The sequence below is a fragment of the Lissotriton vulgaris genome, chromosome 9 (assembly GCF_964263255.1).
Source record: "Lissotriton vulgaris chromosome 9, aLisVul1.2, whole genome shotgun sequence".
NCBI lineage: Eukaryota > Metazoa > Chordata > Amphibia > Caudata > Salamandridae > Lissotriton > Lissotriton vulgaris.
In genome coordinates, this window is record NC_141697.1 from 513,532,266 (window position 1) to 513,552,371 (window position 20,106).

Below are 20,106 nucleotides of genomic sequence, written 5' to 3' on the forward strand. Positions count from 1 at the left end.
GTAATGAAAAATGAATTATACTCAAATTTCAACTACATTTTTGACTTTGCCATGGGCCAACAGTTAAAATCCTAAGTGGTCAACGTACAATTAGTGGAACCCTAAGTGATCCAGGTAGAAATGAAAAATGTTGATGTATTTAGGGAAACACCTTTTTTGTTCACAGCCACATAATTGACTATGACTGGCTCAAAAAAATTATTTTCCCCACAGACCCTAGCTCACTTTTTGAAATGTTGATAAGCTCCTGGTCTGATACCTCTGATACTTTTAAAATTGCAAAAATGTGAATGCTACTCTGGGAAATATTAGATTAAGATGTTCCTGAGCGAAAAGGTACCATGTACTTCCAAGAAATGGGAAACTCCCTACCCTCCACATCAATAAGATATATGGGTCCAATTAGCATGGTAGAGGCTTTTTTTGCCTTATTAAATTATTACATTCTTATTTGTTTGTCCTTCTTTACAGAATATTTGTAATAAGTAAAACATGAAAGTTTCTAGTTTATTGGTCAAGAACCGGTAATATTAATTATCTGGGCTTTTTAAGAAGGATTCAATATTGAACAATATTATGATGGATGACTACAGCTCTATAAAAAAAATATAAAGCAAACAAAAACAGATATTGAATGGCAGGTCAGTATGCCAACAAACTATATATGATGAAACTGGATAATTCAAATCACCTCACTGCCATGTAGTCTATTTTTCAAAATCGGTGCTGATTACAAATTGTACAGAATAGGGTGGGGACTTTACCACATCCAGTAAATGCCACTACCCTGGAGGAATACAATTACGGCATGTGGTGAATACCAACTATTCAGAGTTTTAACAATAGAAATAAGGCAGAACATGGAAAACCCATCTGTATTTAACAAACTATATTCCACATATTTTGCTTTTTTGCTATATATTTTGCCCAGAAAAGTTTTGACAAAATTGATAAGTGGGAACGCAGTGTGACAGTGATTTATTGGCGCCCTGCTAGAAATTCAAACACAGATCAAACTTTAACTCCCAGCATGTAATCATGGCATCAGTGTGATTCTAAAATGCATACATAATGATGTAATTTTGGCTATTGGGGATTGACAAGTAGCTATATTTTTCAGATTGGCTAAATCAAACATGAGCATATTTTACATGACATATGCAAATGATTAAAAGGCGAAAACCCAATGTAATTAAAACAATAATACTAAATTATATAATTATGGCATTCAGATAAAATAGGGTGTTCCAGTATAGCTTTCCCTAACTCTGTACTCTTATTGTTGAAATGTTTCATCCCAGCAGATATTTAGCGTCAAATGCTGTTAGAGAGATCTTGAGGTGTAGGGCTTTAAAAGATACATTGTAATATATAGCCAAACAGCCATATGTCCCACTTACCCACCATACAGTATACATAATGAATTAAGAACTATTACTTCAGAATATATTTAAACAAACTGCATTACACAGTTGTTAACATTATAATATGACTTTAAGTGTAAGGACAAGAACCCAATGTTATCTATTTAAAGAGGATAACAATATGCAACACAACTACATCTCTAGCTTTACTTTGAAGTTGATAAAAGAACTCTCAACCACGCTGATACAAATGCGGTTACACTTTACAAAAGAGAACTTTAACATAATTTTACACAACAATAATTATGAAATGACAAATACATTTGAACTGTAAAAGAAATGTTGTACATTACCCTTACTCCCATGAACTTGTCTTTCAGCACAATCCAAGAAAGTAAGAAGACAAAGGCTTTGTTACAACAAAATAGAGCAGAAGCATCAGTTGCTGTCAACTTCTTTAAAGCCAGCAAATATAGGTAATTAGTCAATGTCCAAAGAATGGAAAAAGGAGCACTTCGTTTTAGAAATAGTTTCAACGTCAGACCTTCTTCACCAAAAATACGACTGCATTCCCTAAGAAAATAAAATAGTTTAAACATTCATTTCTGATTTCGGCAATTATTAAAATGCATACTTACAGAATGTAATGAGTTCACACTGCCTTATATATTACATATATTGGTAATGATTACATTATGCAAATACATCGCTGTATCATTACTTCACTGTATTATGAAAAAATGTAATGTGCTCACTGACATCCCTTTCTCTCTTTTTAATTAATCGAATTACAATGGCATTTTTCCGAGTAGAAATATAAAATTCCAATAATAAACACAGTATTCTTTTGCACAGGAAAAGTTCCTATATTAAACACAGTATAGTTTTGTGCACAGCGAAATGCACCCCCTGCCCATTATGCAGGGTGCAATGGACTGATTGCATAGCTGAATGAGCTGTGATATCTTTGCCTCTTCCAATTCTGTTAGAAACTAGAATAGCACACTATGTTCAGAATAGAACATAGGTCATGTTTTAAAAAGGTCATTCCCAAGCATAAATGTGTGTCTTTAAACCAGGAAAGAGCAGATTAAATAGGAAATAAAATTCTTGTAAATCTGTCTCAAGCTAAAATTCATAATTTACTGCTGTAAAGAAATATTTCTCTTGGAGGTTAGTTTTCCTAACAATGAGTCATACCTTGGTTTATTTTGAGATTTATAGTGCCTCACCAATTAAACAAAGTTTGAAATCTTCCATTATATAAAATAATTATTTACATACTTAAAAGTTCAGTTCACAGAAATTGTTGTAATATTTGACATGACTTAGAAAAGTACATGTGGATGATTTTCGAGATTTTATAGTTGTAATGGAATGATTTAGCAAAGATGTTTTCATTTTTTAGTAGCAACATACCACTTATTAAAAATACAAAAAAACGATTATACAGTATAGGATCTAAGCATATGGCATATGCATGGACCAATGGAGGAATACATATTATGATAGTTAACAATATAAAACTCTAACGTATTCTAGTCTCAACAGGTGAATGAATGAGGTATAAAAGAAGACAATTTTCATTTCATTTTAATTTTTAAAGATGTCATATAAGTAGAAATTAAGTTGCCAAGCATGCCAAAGGCCAAGCCAAATGTATTATGCACTTTTAGCCATAAGTATGTAAATAGTTAGACCATATGGTGTTGGGGGTAATGTCATCACTTATGAAAGGAAAGAAGTTTCTTTCTTAAGTAGTGAAATGATTATACAGTAGTCTATAAATAGATGTTTTGACAATTTCTAGATTTGTAGGATAATCCTTTTGGCAAGAACAAGAATGTTAGCTTGCACAGTGACAGCATGTTCTTATAATATTTTCTGTTGAATTTTTAGATATTTCAGGCTGGGACTGAACTATGTGTATGTATCTAAGGGTCAAACCAAGTTGATGAATCTTTGCATAATTATATCAATGTTGCAGTATTCAAAAAAGATTCTTCCCTGAAAAGAAAATAATAAACATATTTTTTACATCGTAGAGGGTGTAGGGTCGGGATACTGTGTAGTCCCAAGGGAAATGGGTAATATATCTCTATGTAAGTACTTTCCAGGAAGGAATAGCTTACAGGAATAAAGCTAAAGTGGCTGTAGATCAGTTTCTGTTCCTATCACACTGATTGAAAATACCTTTATATAATGTACTTTCATGGACATTGAGGCAGCTGTGTCTCTTGGTTGTTAAAAGAAATGCTATTTGCTTGAAATTATTTACAATATTTGAATTTCTCAATGTATTTTAAATATATACTAAGCTTAGGCAGAGTTCGCAGAGTTTTAATCTGCAGAACTCCGCGAATTGCCAGGAAAAACTCAGCAGCACACCACAGAGTTCCACCAGTGGCAGAGTCTGTTAAGTTGTGTTGCTGGCACGGCATTTGTCCTGTGCTGTAAAATCAACGTGAATGTCACTGCTTCCTCATTTGCTGCTCCTGTAGACATTCTACTCCACTGGCAGTTTCCTCAACATGAATGGCATATTTCTCAACGCAAGTGCCCACAATGAGAAATATCGCCAGGAGGTCAAGCTTGTTATTTTTTCTCGCAAACTTACCATTGGCGAGCCGCTCAAGAAGAAAAACTCCGCTCTGCGTCACTTCACTGAATTTTTCAGAACTCAGAATGGACGCTGAGTGGGCTAAACTTTACAAGCAGAATTCTTCACCCACCGCTGATATATACTTGAATGCACTTGGGAATACTGGTACTAGCATCTCAGCAGAGTGCTCCCTTTCCCCCAAAAATACTGATACATTTCAATATTTGTTTACATGAGAAGAAAGGCTAGTGACCCTAACCATGGTTTCTAGTGCATACAACACTCACTTATGATACATACAAATGCAGAGTATGACAACAAAATATGAAATTAATACACAAACAAACAATAAGCAAGTAACTCACAAATGTTTCAATAATGGCCTTAGGTACACTGGATATATATCAACTTCAACTCTCCATTAAGGGTGAAAGTTTCTTTTACATCTGTCTATAGTTCTTTTAAGTGTGCCGGGCTACTGAATTTATAAGGCACAGTTTGAAAGGAAATACAAAATAAAATAAATACAATTTGAGGAGTTAGTGTAGTTGCTTTAGTGTTGGGGTGATTTGGTTACATTTCTTTTGATTAGCAATGAAAAGGGCAGCTGCATGCAGAACATAGAACCAGAGTTTAGCTTTCCGGGCACTTCCCTCCATTAATGTTAGACACAATATGAGCAGCAGAGCAAATGCTTCTGGGAGGTAAGAAAGGACTGAATCTGTAGAGAAGGCCCTTTTTGTACCATATTCTCTGTACTTTGGTATTCACACATAGGGTAAGTGTGAGTCTTTGAAGAAGCCTAGGCCCTATTCTTAGAGGAAAAGGAAGGAAATACGCCATTACGTTTATGTTGAATAGTCACACTAACATGTTTGGCTTATTGTGCCTTCATTGATGACCACAAATTCCATTTTGGTTGATCTGAGCTCTAGGTTCATGGTGCATATCCAAGTCTGAAAGGTGTATTTGCTGGAGCTAAAGCACTGAAAGTCATGGATGCCATTGTTGGTATTATTTTACCAGAATGTCAAGGCCTGAATATCATCTGACTGAAAATATTGATAACAAAAATATCCCTCAATTAAAATGAATAATAGATTGTCTAAAGTACCCCCTGACATACATTATAGGGATATTGGAAGATACCTCAGTGTTCCATGACCAAATGGAGAAACGAGGCAGAAGGCCTAGCTCCTTTTGAAGATTATGGACCTCTGAGGTCACATGCAATATCCATATCATGTACCACTGGGTTACTTTATTCCTTATGATAAATGATCACACCATCAACTTTCCAACAAACCACTAAAATCCTTGGTGCATAGCTCTTTCATATGAACTGTAAACATGAATAAAAACAGAATCTCTAGTACCAAGATAATTACATCAAAAAAGCTGTTGGATATTTGTTGTAAAAAATATTAGAATCAATATTATACTAGTCCGTTTATTTACAAATACGCACAATAACTCGGAAAGTGTAGAAGTGTTAAAAAGATTCTAGCTGTTCCATAATCACCTGAAGAGTGTAAAAGTAAACCTGTTACCATAAATATCTCATTTCTGCTCAAAAACCGTCCAGGAGAAAGAAAAGCCATGTTTCATTTTTCTTTCTTTAAACTGCAGCTTCAATTATGCTTCATGACCTGACCTGCTTTTTCCTTGCTTCTGGTTCTGGCAGCAGGCATTGTGACGTCAGAACACAACTGTAATAAGTTAATACAGTTGAGCGGCTACATTATTAGTTTATAATAATGAATAGGTGCATCACAAGTTGCCTATTATAAGGAAATTAAAGACAGGTTTTTAAATCTGTTTCTCATGTAGTATAACAAAGTTACAGCATACGCTGTAAAATATGGATTGAATAAGGGATCACTAACACCATTTCAAACATTTGATATTCAAATGACATTACCTGGGCTACAAATATTCTAATTTTACTTTATCAGGAAAGTGTTGGAAATACACGATGCTGAAATATGTATCAGAAGATGTGCATTTCATTTATAAATCTTATGCTGATGAATACCTTATGCTGATGAATACCTGAAACACAGCTTCTGCTTATATAAATATGTCCCCTGTAACAGTAAATTTAAGCATAGTATTTTACATGCATTCCTGTTCATTTTTAATATGCAAATGCACTGAAAGACCTGAAAATGTAAAAACATTTAAACCTCCGGAAAATATTAGCTTTTGGAATCATGAAATAGAAGCACCTTGCTTAGAATGCTATGTGCTACTGTATCAAGCCATAAAAGTAGCTTGCTAAAGTTGTGTGTGAGTAACATTCAGAATGCAGATTCGCAACCAAAATCAGTTCTACCGTGTACTGTGAAATAGCGAATCCCCTAGACAATTAAAAGACACATGATGGTTCTTACATCATTGTTGGAAACCCTTCTGAGAAATAACAAGAGATAGGGATCTACGGCCTAAGCAATTTTGATGATTTGAACTTTCAACTATACACAAAGGGGGCGATTCCGATTCGGTCGGAAGGGCTCCGAACCATGTTCTGAGCCCTTCCGACCGAATCAGTCAGTGCCGGCCAGATTCCATTCTGACTGAGCCATTCCGATGGGCTCGGTCGGAATGGAATCCAACTCAAATTTCCGGATGGCCTACAAGGGGCTCGGAGAGCCCGTCTGCCATCCGGAAATCTTTCAGTACTCCCCCGGTCGCCTCTTTACGACAGAGGGAGTACGATTGCAGTTTTTCACTGCCTTTTCGTGCCGGTCTGTCTGGCACGAAAAGGCAGTCGGAAACTGTCTTTGGGGGCCCCCAGCAGGGCCCCCATGGGTGCAAGGCTGCCGCATGGCAGCCTGGTCTGTGGATCCCTGCACCCGGTGGCAGGCCCAGGGTGCAGGGCGGGTGCAGGCACAGGGTGCAGGGATGAACAGCACCCCTGATTTTCTCAATGCAGGCATGCATTCTGCTCGGAATGCATGCCTGCATTGTGAAGTATATGAGTTCGGTCGCATCGTATTAGCAGGGCCGTAACCCACGACAGCAGGTCAGTGGGTACCGCTCCTGACTGATGTCAGACGGACCTGAGTCTGTCTGACATCGGATTCGGCCCCAAAATGTGGAAACTAGCACAAAGCATTCATCAAACAAATAAACAAATGCTGAAATATTTTATTTAATTCACATGTATAAAAGACTATATCATTTTAATGGAAAGGCTGAAGCTTTTGTAAATTCTTTTGAGGACATTCGTCATCCACACTATATTCTATTTGATGTACTCGCAAGGCTCCCATTAACCATTCTGAGGATACCAACTTAATTATTAGTCTACAATTTCAAATTTCTTCACACTTAGAGAATGTTTTAAAATGTTCAATTTTTTATTTTTCTTCTTTGTTTATATATACTGTATTCATTTCTTAATAGTACTTAATTTTCTAAACAGTTGTGAACCCCTGAGAAGCCCCATGGACCACAGGTTCGGAACCACTGCCTTAAACAATAACTGAATTCAAGTGTACATTTTTATTAGCCATCAAGTTGGAGAAGATAAAAATTCCCAAATAATTGACTGAAAGCTAAAATACACAGAACCGAGGCCACAAACACTGGTTTGGACAAAATGAAATGCAATCCAAATTCAGCAAGTTACCTGACACAGACATCACTGTATATTATTTTCATCAATGCAGACAGAAAACTGCAAAGTAGTCAATTTGAACTATAATAGTGTTTTTGGATTTTAAGCCACACAAAACAAAGAAAAAATAGCACTATAGGGAGAATTGCAGTTCAAGTATAAAAGCAGCAATGGATTACAATGGTTTATTATTTTAGAGATATTTTTATTTTTTCAGAAAATATTCAAATAGGCAACATGTTGCAAAAAATGTATGGTCCATAAGTCTGTGCACATCCATCCCCCCCCATAGTCTAAAACAGCAGCAAATGGAATCTCATCTTAATTGGGAAAAATAAATCTGTACAAAGTATTGGAAGGTGAGTTTAAAAACATAAATAGTCATCTATCTCTGATTTACACACAAAGGCAGGCTTTTATCGTCGGCTACACATACACTTCATAGCAATTAACCTTTAGAATAATGAAGGGAGAAGTGAACTACCCTGAATCACAAACTTCTACGGGCTGGAAAGCACCTAAAACAGCTTTACACAAAATGGGGGTTTGTTCTTGAGAAGCATGAAATTATTACAAGAGTCATGCTTTTAAGTATTGTGCAAGTTATCAACATGCAAACTCGTGTAGCCTCTCTGGCAGCAGAGAGTTTGAGCCTTTGTTACTTTATCTACATTCAAGTGGGCTTAGGTCACATGTGTTGAATCTGAACAATATGAAACTGGTCCTTGATTTCACATGGAACTGTGCGAGCTGACAAGCCCAAAGTCAGCATTTGATCGTCAAATCTGTTTATTGGACATTCCAGCAATTTGCCATGGCTCCTTTTCGGCGCATGGGTTTGGGTCCCACACATACATGCCAAAAGCTTTATGTGGCTTACATCATGTGTTTGACTTTTACAACACCTGTGCAGTTAATGAATAGTTACAATGAATCTATGGAAAGTCAAATCTGACAATTAGTTTGTCAAAATGGTTTACAAGCTTAAAGGGAGAAGCACAACTCTTGCAGTTGTAATGTCTAGCCTCTTACAGTGAGAAAATCAACCTTGCCAAGGACGGCCTTGACTAATTTGCTGAAAGGACACCCTGAAGGTCAACAAGAAGTCCTACCTGTTTTAGAATCTAGTAGATAACCTCAACAAGTCTTATGGCTAAAATAGGAGAGAGAAGGTATGCAGAAATACCTTCAATTATTCTATCAGTGAATTGAACCTCTACAACCACTATAAAAATACACTGAGATAGCAGTGCCACTAATCATATTAACCAGCTGTGTCAGCAGCACTCACAAATAAGGGGTGAAGACTTTCTCCATGTTAGGGAAAGCACCATACCAGTCTAGGATCTGGATTAGGGAATATCTTCTTGTTTTCTAAAATATTGTTCATTATTAAAAGATAATAGCTGAAATGCAGCTGAGAATGAGCATTCATATTGAGATCAATACTTACATCCAGTATAGCAGAGTGTTATGAGTGCTGCATACCAACTATGTATTCCTGAGGTTTGCGACCTTCATGTCTCGCCTACTCTTCTTCTAACTACATCTGCAGTTGAGGAGCCTCACCTTCAAGGCAGACACACAGAGTGAGTCCACAGATATTTAGCTACTGCGACCAAACCTTACACTTGCAATACCACGCTTTGGCTGACTACGCAATGACATTAAATTGTCATTCATGGCAAAATATTGCTTCTTGTGAACGTGTCTCTGGCACAGTGATTAACTTTTCTGACAGTAAACTTCAAGTCACACTACAACATGTATTAGCATGTGATGTGCCTGGTCTTATGACTCCAGAATAGTGTCAATTGTTATGTAATGTACTGCCACATAATGTTTTAAAAGTGTGGTTGCAAACAATGACCTACCAGCCCTCTCAGTTTATGGACATCATGTTTGGGGTTGTCCACAAACGTACTGCTAATCCCATCAGTATCTCTTGTACCTATAAATTGACCGGGTTTGCTTCTCAGTTTTCACTTTTCTGTACTATGCTGCTTGATGCATTCTTCAGTAAGGGAATCAGCTATAAAGGCTCCACAACTACATCAAAGAATGCCTAATCAGTAGGCAGGAGTGTTGTGCAAATTAGTCAACCATGCACCTCATTGAAGGAGTGCAAATTCCTAACGTTTTTTGTTATAGAGCATTAGGGATTACTGATGCTTCAAGAGGTGCTGGAAATTTAACATGGTTGATTTCCACTGAAAGGCAGACTGTAAGAACAATTGATGATGTAGTGGGTTGTTAACTAATTTCAATCATTGATGTAATTATACGTAATGCATGAGTAATTAATGATTGTCTTCTGAGTACTGTCTGAGTATTTACAAACTCATGTGTGCAGTTCGGGCAAATTTGTGTGTCTTTGCCATTCTTTCATATTGTAAGAACCTGTCCAAATCCCATGTCAAACTATAACAATTTCAAGAAAATTCAAGAACATTTGGAAAGTTTGTGGCAGTTCAGTTCAGTCATAATGTTAGAGGGCCTTGCTATGACACAATTTAAAATGGCGAAACAGCTGCTACAGGAATGGCAAAAAGAGTAACTCAGGATAGTAAAGGGATGTGGAGTACGCTTTAGGCAAGTGGGGTCACCATATTAGAGAATTTTGAGGAACTAAAAAGTATTATCATGCAAACCCCCAACCATTTAGATTCAAAATGGAATGGAATAGCAATTGAATTTCTTCAGCTAGCTTATTCATTTCGTTCGAGTGATTATTAAGCATGGGCGGAAAATCCGTTTCGCTCGCGGATTTTGCGGATTTTCGGTAAATTCGCAATCCGCGAGATTTGCGAATCTCCCGCAAAATCCGCAAATCCGCGAGCAGCGGATTTTGCTCGCACTGTTCGCACTGTTCGCGTGAGTTCGCGCCCCGCGAATAAGTGCAAAATTGCAGAAATACGATCTTAGCAAAACTGAAACTACTTACCAGGTTCAAAAGTTCAGGCTCATCATTAGTAGCCATTTCCTGTAGTGCTTCCTGAGGGGCCCCTCCAGAGTTCAGTTGCCAGTTGCAACTATTATGTGACCCTGCTCTGAACCTCAGAATAGTTACACATATGCCACAAAGGTCCTGAATTACAGCTAAGGGAGACAAGCAGGAGCCAGGCTGGAAGTTCAAATCCATTAATCAGCCCCTAATTCATTATTGTCAGTTGGGGCAGGGCAGGTGTTGTAACTAATATTGCAACAATGAAAGCACTTAGCAAGTGCAAAAGATCACTAATCAGGAAGCACTAAGGAAGCAGGTGCCAGCTAAAAAAATATTCTGTGACACATTAATCAGCCCCAAATTAATTCAGGTCACTTGAGGCAGGGAAGGTGTGCTTGCGTTGCCATAATAATGTACACTGACTGGACAACCAGAGGGTGCTGTGATGAAACAGAGGGTGGCATGGGTGGGCCAGAGGGTGGCATGAGTAGTCAGAGAGTGGCAGTGGTGACAGAGAGTGGCAGTGATGAAGAAGAGTGTCCCAAACAGGCTGGACACGTAGAAACAACAAGTTCGCGAAACTTGCGACCTGACAGGTAAGTTCGCAATTTGCGACATTGTACAAAACCCTCGCGAACTGGCAGAAACCCGCGCAAACACAAAAAAATAAATCCGCAACTTCGCGAGAATTCGCGGATTTTGCGGATTGCGAGTTCGCAAATCCGCAAAATTCGCGAACACGAGATTCGCAAAATTCGCCCATGCTTAGTGATTATCCAGCACTACGTCAGGCAGTATAGAGCCTTACAAACATGGAGTTGAGGTAACTTTTATTAGCATATCATTGCTAAGTGCAGACATGAAAATATTTTCTAATTTAATAGCACACCTGTATGATGCCCATTGCACCGGTGCACTACTCTTTACTGTAGCACCCTTTGCCAATTCATTTTATGGATTATTTCAGAGTCCTGAAAGCCAATTTTTGAAAACATATTATATGCATATTTGCAGATTGGTTTCTTTGGCACCAAGGGTAGACACAGTGTAGTAACATGGACCCTTATTCTCTGAAGCAACCATTGTCTATCTTGAATGAAAGGCAGCAGGTATTGCTGCTCTTTTAATATAATTTCCTTAACCATTTTCCCAGAATATTGTGTTACCAGCGATTTTTTAAAATCAGTTAAATCCTCTATTTTGAGCCAGCGAAGGTAATCAAATACCCATCTTTTCGAGTTTTGCCTCTTGTAAACGATTTTGATTTCAGACTTCAAATGACTTGAGTTATTCAACTCAATTACAGCCATTGTAACTTATAAAGATTACTATCAGATGGCAGTCTGTTAGCCCATCCCTAAACAAACCAAAATCTCAGGTCAGTAGCAAACAGCAATCAATTAAAAAGGAAAATCTGTTACACACAGAGCATGATTAAACAAATGAGCCCCTGGGTATTTTTCAGCCCTTTCACACTGCTTAATTGATGTGGGGTTTTGCTAATGCAATCCAATTATAATAATAATATGTTGTTTTCTCTTATCTGTAAACCTATGCCATGTCCAAACCATTTTATGCTGTAACAGAATTAGTAAATCACAAGATAATAGTCTAGTAATAATTTTCACATTGCCTTCTAAATGCATTCTGGGAGTTGCAGCCCTGCAAATATCTTCCAAAACAGCATTACAATTATCAGAATGCATTACATTATAACTGTAAAAAGTGTTTCTTTGCAGCTGTATTGATCATTCTAACTTACAAAGAAGCATATTTTCTCAATTTCTTCAAAAAGACTGTGCCTCCCAAACTAATGGAAAATCTCCAGTGGTTCAGCTTAGGCTACCTCAAATCTACCCTAGCCTCGAACAAACTAGATGGCACCAGCAATGGCCAACTCACTCTACCCTGAATTTGTAAAATCAGCACTAAAGACCTATATTCACTCCCAAGTGGATTTTCAGGCCAGGTCTTACTTTTATGGAAAAAGCTGGTCTGCAATTAACAGAATGCATTAGAATTTGAGTTTGAAAACCACAAGTGAATTAAAATGTAGCTGTTAAGTTACCCATTCATATGTCTGGGATTGTGGTCCAGCACTGCTTTTCACTTTCCCTTCCAAATGCATTATGGGACTTGCAGACCTGCAAAATGAGAAAAGCACACTCGTGGTAACTACATTATGCAGGCAACGGATGGTTCACTATCACCTACACAACATGATATGGGCCGTAGAAACAGGCAAAGAAGTCTGAAGATTCTTATCCCTTTGTTGCTTCGTTGCTATAACTCAAATTTTCCTGGCACTTTGAAAATGAAATAAGGGCAAACACATGTACTTTATTGATGAAATAAACTTGGAAGACTTTATAAAGCAAGACATTCTGAAAGTAAGATATGGCACAATGAACACTAACTGTGAAGTAGTGAAGAAGTTCTTTACAAACAAATTCCTGATGATTTGGTCTTCCATACCTATTTCCTCCTAATGGATGTCACCACCCCCTTAATCTATTAACATGCCCACGCAAGGCAAGCACATTCAAACCCTAGTCTTGAAATGAGGTCAACACAATTATCTCTAAGACTCTTTTTATGCCTCAGGGGTGAACCTTTGGCATGCTTTTTCTAATCTGTCCCTTGAGGTAACCTCACTAAAATCCAAAGATATAACCAATCAGGCTCAATAAATAGCAAAGTATTACAATCCTTAGTAAAGAACAAAGTATGCACCTCATAAAAAAAATAAAAATGCCTTGCAAAAGGCAGGTTTCTGACCAAGAACTTTTATTATGGTTTACAACATCTATAATCCTACCTTGGCATTGTGCTTACCTGCTAATCTGGCTCTGTGCCTTCAAATAGGACACAACCGCACATTACTTTCATGACATATAATCTACTAAGGATTAAAGGCCAGAATAGTCCTGCTTTGCTACTGATGTTTAGAGTGTACATGTTTTGAAATTTTTACACAGGAGAGTAAGCTTTAAAATTGATGGTCTTTCACAATCCCATTTCTGAGAAAAAGTTTCACTACAGATACAGGCAAAATAGTATAAGTAACATAGGGGAAACCCGATTTACATGGTGCCATATACAATAGCAATTTACCATTCATCATTTTTCTTTCTAAGCATTACATATTGTTTTAAGGAGACTATCGCCAGACACAATAAGGAATTTTCAGGAATGCCCTGACAAGAACCAATATCTCTAGGAAATTTACAAGATAACATTTAGTTGGAGAAAATTGGCATGTTGCTTGGACCACATTACTGGTTACATTACTGGTACACATTACAAAATAAATGTGAGACCATATTTGTCGTAGCCAAACAAAAGATAACAAGAACAACTGTGCAACAGCCTTGCCTACTGTGGCTGGAACACGAACAAGACCAGTCCACTATTATAAGATAGGGAGCGCTCCACAACATGATGGGCTCAATTCACAAAGGTATCTTAGAGTGTGCAATATAGTTGTATTCGGTGGTACTCTTTAACATACTCTTACATGGTTTTTGTGATTTGGCCACAAAACATCTAAAATGGAAATATTTGGGGAATAGCCCTATATGCTTAGTCCAAATAGAAAGACCTATGCCCTCTTTGAACTTTTACTAATATGAAGTTGGATATTTCTAAGTAAATTCACAAAAGCAAGTAAGAGTACATAACAGAGTACTCTTATTGTACCATGTACCATACACAAAAATGCACCCTATTAATTAAAAGCGGAGTCTAGGATAGTGCATCACCTTCCCTACATGTTTACAGTGGGTGCCAAATCCTCACCACACAACCTATAATGCTCCCTGCTAAAAACAATTATGGATTAAAATGTAGTACCAATGTAAATTATAAAAAACATTCAAAATAACGTTTTGCATTGAACTACAAATAGACAACATTTGAAATTATAAATATGCTTTTAAGTCATGGGGAATATGAGCCACCTCTAATAAAATATCACAGCAATTGCATCTAATGGACCTCAAATGACTGGGAAATGTCAAATGTATTTATTTCATGAAGAAACTGTAAAACCACTTATCATTTAACAAGTATAGCATTTGAAGAATGTGCATAGATATTATATTAGTAACCTAATTAAATTTGCAATTCACAAACCTCCATAAAGCAAAGCACATAGTAGATTAGAAGCTACAAAATTATTAATACAGGCAACAAAGCTGCCCTAATGGCTAATCCAACACTCAACATTAAGAACAGCTTCGCACCAAAAGGAACAGGAGAGACATAATGCATCCCTTTAAATAGTCTCTGGTGCACGGACCCATGGCAAAAACCCTGTCCTTTACCAAAAATCATCACTATACACACTATCATAAATAAAGAGAAAAAGACTTTTAAAGATTTTCAAAAAGCGCAAAACCATATTAACCAAAATACAACTTTATAAACAAGATAGGAATGATCACAAACATTATAACATTGTCAAAGGAAGATGAAGAACACAGTGAATTGCTCCTCATGCCACTACAATCTCCATAGCATTAGCGATGCACACTTTAAATATTGTTCAGAATGATTTTGACGACTTCTCAGAAAGTAAAGCAGTGTTCCTTACAATTACAGGCCTTCTCATGTCACCTACTTTAATCACTTTAGATCTTAGAAGCATGTTTCCCAGACTAAATGCCACAAAAACCCTGGTACTGGTACTGCGATTAAATGTAACATCCATTACCTTGCACTTGTTGCAGACTTCTATATTGCAGTCTCTTGCCGGTTGTTTGGGGTCTGCACTGAAACCCACATGCTTCCTGGCTTTCTATTCCGCCTGTAAGCTCTAAAAACGTTCTATTTCTCTGTGACTAGATTGGATAGCGGATCTCCATTCCATAGCATCTGATTGACGCCACTGCCACGGCTTCATCAGAGGAGCTTGCCATGGTACCTGGATACCAGAATGTGTGATTAACTTCTGAGAGTCTCCCTAATAAGTAGACTTCTAAAGGAACATACTCAATAAGGATCGAAGCAGAATCCAGTGAAAAACAAGCCAGTCTCAACCCCATTTTCAAAATGCAATGAATTCAGTAGTCAATAGCACAGATTCAAGCAAGTTAATTGGAAAGGGAATCAACGCCTCCTTTGAGTGAAACATCCCTCCTGGGAAACCTGATGAACAAACTGGCAATTAAGCTTCCTTTAGAATGCTTTAGTTTAGTTTGATCTGTGTAACATTGTGAAGCAGTGGTTGCAATTCCGCATGAAGAAATTCAAATGTACACCAAAAGGAGAGGGGTCTGTACTCACTGAGTTCTACGATGTGGAGAGAAACAACTTGTTGAGTTATCTTTGAGGGATACTCATGCCAAATCTAAATCCAGTGAGATGAGCCAAATTGAAAATGGAACCATCCTTCTAAAATGTATTAATGGATCTAAGGATTAAGTGAGCATAAATATAACAAAGAGGCTATTAAAAGCCCCATTTCTGTAACATCAAAATATTGTAGATATAACATACATTCTACCTGACATTTGTAAAACTATTCCAGGTTAAAAACTGCAAGATACTTTTAAGAAGTTGACTCTCCAGCTACTTTCAGCTCTGAATCAGATTGAGAGTTTGAAGAGGAACGTTTACACAACAAGGGAAAAATAGGAGATGAAGCTTCTTATCAAGCTAACTTAGAAGAAGTATGACTTATTAAGAATTCTGACAAACACATGAAGGACTTTTCAGCTAAGGCTGAGCAGAGGGCTTGGGGAATCTAAATAGAACTGTTGAAAGGGAAAACAAAGCGAGAGGAATATGTAACAGAACGATAAACCTTAATCGCAAACCTACAGAACAATAAAAGGGTTACCATTCAGGGAAAAAGGATTATAGGTCAGTGAATCACCAGGTTCAGAATTAACATGAAATAGGTTAATCCATGGGTCAGTGGAATGCCAGAAGGAAGTTATATTGAATAGGTTAACAGTTAACTTACATTTACACTTTATTATTTGACAACAAGAAATAGGGTATGGATTTAGAAGCAATATACACAAAGGTTGCAGTACAAAAGAAAAATTAAAGGTAAAAACCCCTTAAAATAAATATCACAGTATACAATGCGAGATCCAGGTAGATCAATTTGCATATATGATCAGAATAAATATTTCTCTAAATAATAAAAAGATCGGATATATTGTTTAAAATTAGAAGGGTTACCATGCAGGAAAAAATGAGCAAGGATCTCTGAATAGACAGTTTTGGAATTAACATAAAGTAGGTTAATCCATGGATCAGTGGAATGCCAAATGACTACTTCACTGGACTTGTTGACAGCTATTTTGGTAAACACTTTACTCATACACTATGTTGTTTGATGACAAGAAATGGGGTATGAATTTAGAAGCAATGAACACATAGGTTGAAGCCCAGAGGAAAACCTTAAGGTAAAATAAACATTGAAATATATATCACAGCATTCAAAGCGAGATCCAGGTAGATTAATTTACATACATGATGTCTCTATATAATATGAAATAGAATATATATATATCACTGTTTGTTTGTAAAACAACCAAAACAACAAGCTTTGTAAAATATCCTCCTAAATGTAAACTTTTGTTTTCTAAAATAAACTTTGTTTTCTCAAAATGAGAGCTGAGAACCCTAGCTTAATGACTCATATTCCATAAATTTGAGGTAAATGACATAGTGGGCGAAACTGAGGTTTGTGGATGCAGTTTCCCATTCAGAGGTGAAGGTCTGCAAGATTTCTTCTGGTGGAGCCTCAGCAGGTTCCACCAATGGAAACCCTTGACTTAAAAGTCCATCCAACACAAGATTGCTAGATCATTGCTCTAATTTAAGGGGTGCCGAACGACACTGGATTGCCATAATATGACGTAACCCTTGGCTGGAAAATCAAGTAAACGTTCTGGTGCAAGGGGACACAACTCCTTGCTCATCAGGGCGTTTGATGTTTGTCTTCCACAAAGTACTACAGTTTGTTTTAGAACTACACAAAATAAATGCAAAGTGGGCAAAAAAACATGGCAGTACTCAGCATTCAGCTCTGCCTTAAATGCATCCCCTACAGTAAGATCACTGCAAGGTCAGTGTAAATCTCTCAAAAATCGGAACGCCTCCATCAGAGCATTGCAACCAGGGCCTCTATGAACCTGGCAGAGTGGCAGTCCGTCTTCTAGTGTCTAAATGACCTGAATATTCCCTTTCGAGTTTCTCAATTTCCTTTTTTTACTTTCATTTGAATTGATTACGTTTACTGGGGTATGTGAAAAGCTTACATGTTTATAGGTGAACATCTGAGGAAAATTAACTGTCACTTAAAAAAGTAGAGCTTTATCATTTATGGGTAACAGAATAATAAGGAAAATTGAATAAATAATACATAAAAGTATAGAGAGATGCAGAAAACTGCTGTGGAAATTGGGCTGAGCTTAAAACTGAGAAAAACCACAGTGAAGTCTGGTGATAGTATCAAAGTCCTATCAAATGACAAATGCCTTTTCTCAAACAAGTGGGACCAATCACTACTTTGATGCATCATCCCAAGCTTTCTGTGCCAGAGGGAGTTATCTTAATTAGGAGAGAAATCTAGATGTAAGAAATAAAAACATCCCAATGACGTGAACGGAAGAGGTGACAAATGTGAAGCAATGTTTTGTATTTAAGCAAGTATGCTTTGAATGGGCTCAGTATATAGGAACTTGTATTGTCCTTTAATCCAGATCGTAGGAGCTGGAAGTAACAATTGCTTCCTTTTGGCTTGCAAGAGGCAAAGACAAAATTCCTTTCTATAGCAACCAAGTCTCTGAAAACGAATATACATTGGAGTGGCAGGTATCTCTTTAGAAAGATTACATAGTAAAGATGGAGCATAAAAGATATAAATAAATTAAAAAAAACTCCAAGGCAAGAGTAGAAATGGGTGGAAAGCAGGTGAGGTGATAAGCCAGGCACTAACCAGCATTGAAACAAGGCTGAACCAGAGCAGGCCAATAGGCAGGGAAAAAATAGAGACGGAAAGAGGCAAGGATCTTATCAAAACTAATTCTGGCTGCGCTGTCATGCAGTATCCATGCTATCTCAGCCCTTAAAGTAGAAAGAAACAAGTGCACGTGTAGTAAGAACTGGAAGTGATCTACAAAAATGATTAGAGTTATGCTAAGTTGGGAAGCTTTCATGCACATGTGGCATAGTATTGGCCATTTTTGATTGAGATGAAATGTACCTCCTCTGTTTCAATGGCTTGGACTCCTAGATGCAAGTAAGATCCGTCCTGGACTGATGGATGGTAGGAGTGCAGGATACCACTGCAAGCACCTTGAACCTATGACACATTAGACTGGGGCCAGTATAAGCGCTCAATTTGCCAGAAACAGCCTTCATATTTAAACCCAAGAGGATCATAGTACAGAGGAGGATGGCTTCCACTGTCATGCTCACAAACTTTCTTTTTTCTGTGCCTTGTGCATGGTTATACCAATGTTCTATGTATTTTCACCATTAAACGTGTGCACCTGTCCATAGTTCTCATATATTTCCCCAACTACCTAATTAACTTCTCTTTATTTTATTTTATTTATTTGAAAGGTTTTATATAGCGCTGGCTAGACCCGGAGGTATCAGAGCACTTTACATGAGTATCAGACCATAGTTGCAGGTTACATCGTTACAAAGGTTACACAGTTATTAGAGCATAGCTACATATTTACATGTTAGGTCAAGACAAACAATAAGGACATATGCGTAAGGGAAAAAGCAGGCAAGGGGAGAAATTCAGGGGAGAGGGGGTAGGAGCAGGGGAAGTAGACAGCGAATGAAGGAGGGAATGAGGAGGGGGAGAGACACAGCATGAAAGAAGAGGGGGAGGGGGACGTGGCACAAACCGGTAGAAGAGTAATAGTTGCGTCCAAAGGCAAGTAAGCTGTGATCCCAGGGAAAGTGGTATCATTCCCTCAACTCTGTTGCAAGAGGCTCCCTTTACGCAGTGGACTCTCTCAGATGGGTCTCTGAGACTCCAAGGCCTACCTACTGGATCCTTCCCCAAAAAGGGGAGAGGGAGTGCTTTGGCAAGGGGCGCCATACCATACCTCAAATGTGAGTGGTTCCCTTGGTGCTGTGGACTCTCTCAGAGGGATCACTGAGACTCCAGAGTATAAGTAATTGGATCTTTCCCCAACAAGGGGAGAAGGAGTGCTTAGTTAAAGGGCACAGGGGGCTAGGCGGCGTAGTAGGCAAGGGGAGAGATTAAGGGGGGAGGGGATAGGAGCAGAGGAAGTAGACAAAGAAAGAAAGAGGGAAAGCAGTAGGGGAGGGTGAGAGAGCGCATGAAAGAGGGGAGGGTGAAGGGGGCACAAACCGGTAAACGGGTAAAAACCGCGTCCAGGGTCGGTAAGCTGTGATCCCAGGGGAAGTGGTATAATTCCCACATCTCCGCTGCGTGAGGCTCCCTTTACGCAGTGGACTCTCTCAGAGGGGTCTCTGAGACTCCAAGGCCTACCTACTGGATCCCTCCCCAACAAGGGGAGAAGGAGTGCTTTGGTAAGGGACTCTCTCAGAGGGGTCACTGAGACTC

General features: G+C 38.0%; 1 protein-coding gene across 1 annotated transcript in view; it reads right to left on the reverse strand.

Annotated features, from left to right (window-relative positions):
* Positions 1-20,106, reverse strand: part of SLC35F4 (solute carrier family 35 member F4) — a 581,324-nt gene that overhangs the window by 79,556 nt on the left and 481,662 nt on the right. Inside the window, exon 4 of the mRNA XM_086937979.1 lies at positions 1,718-1,937. Coding sequence (XP_086794105.1) covers positions 1,718-1,937 — 220 coding nt within the window. The remainder of the gene's footprint in view (positions 1-1,717; positions 1,938-20,106) is intronic.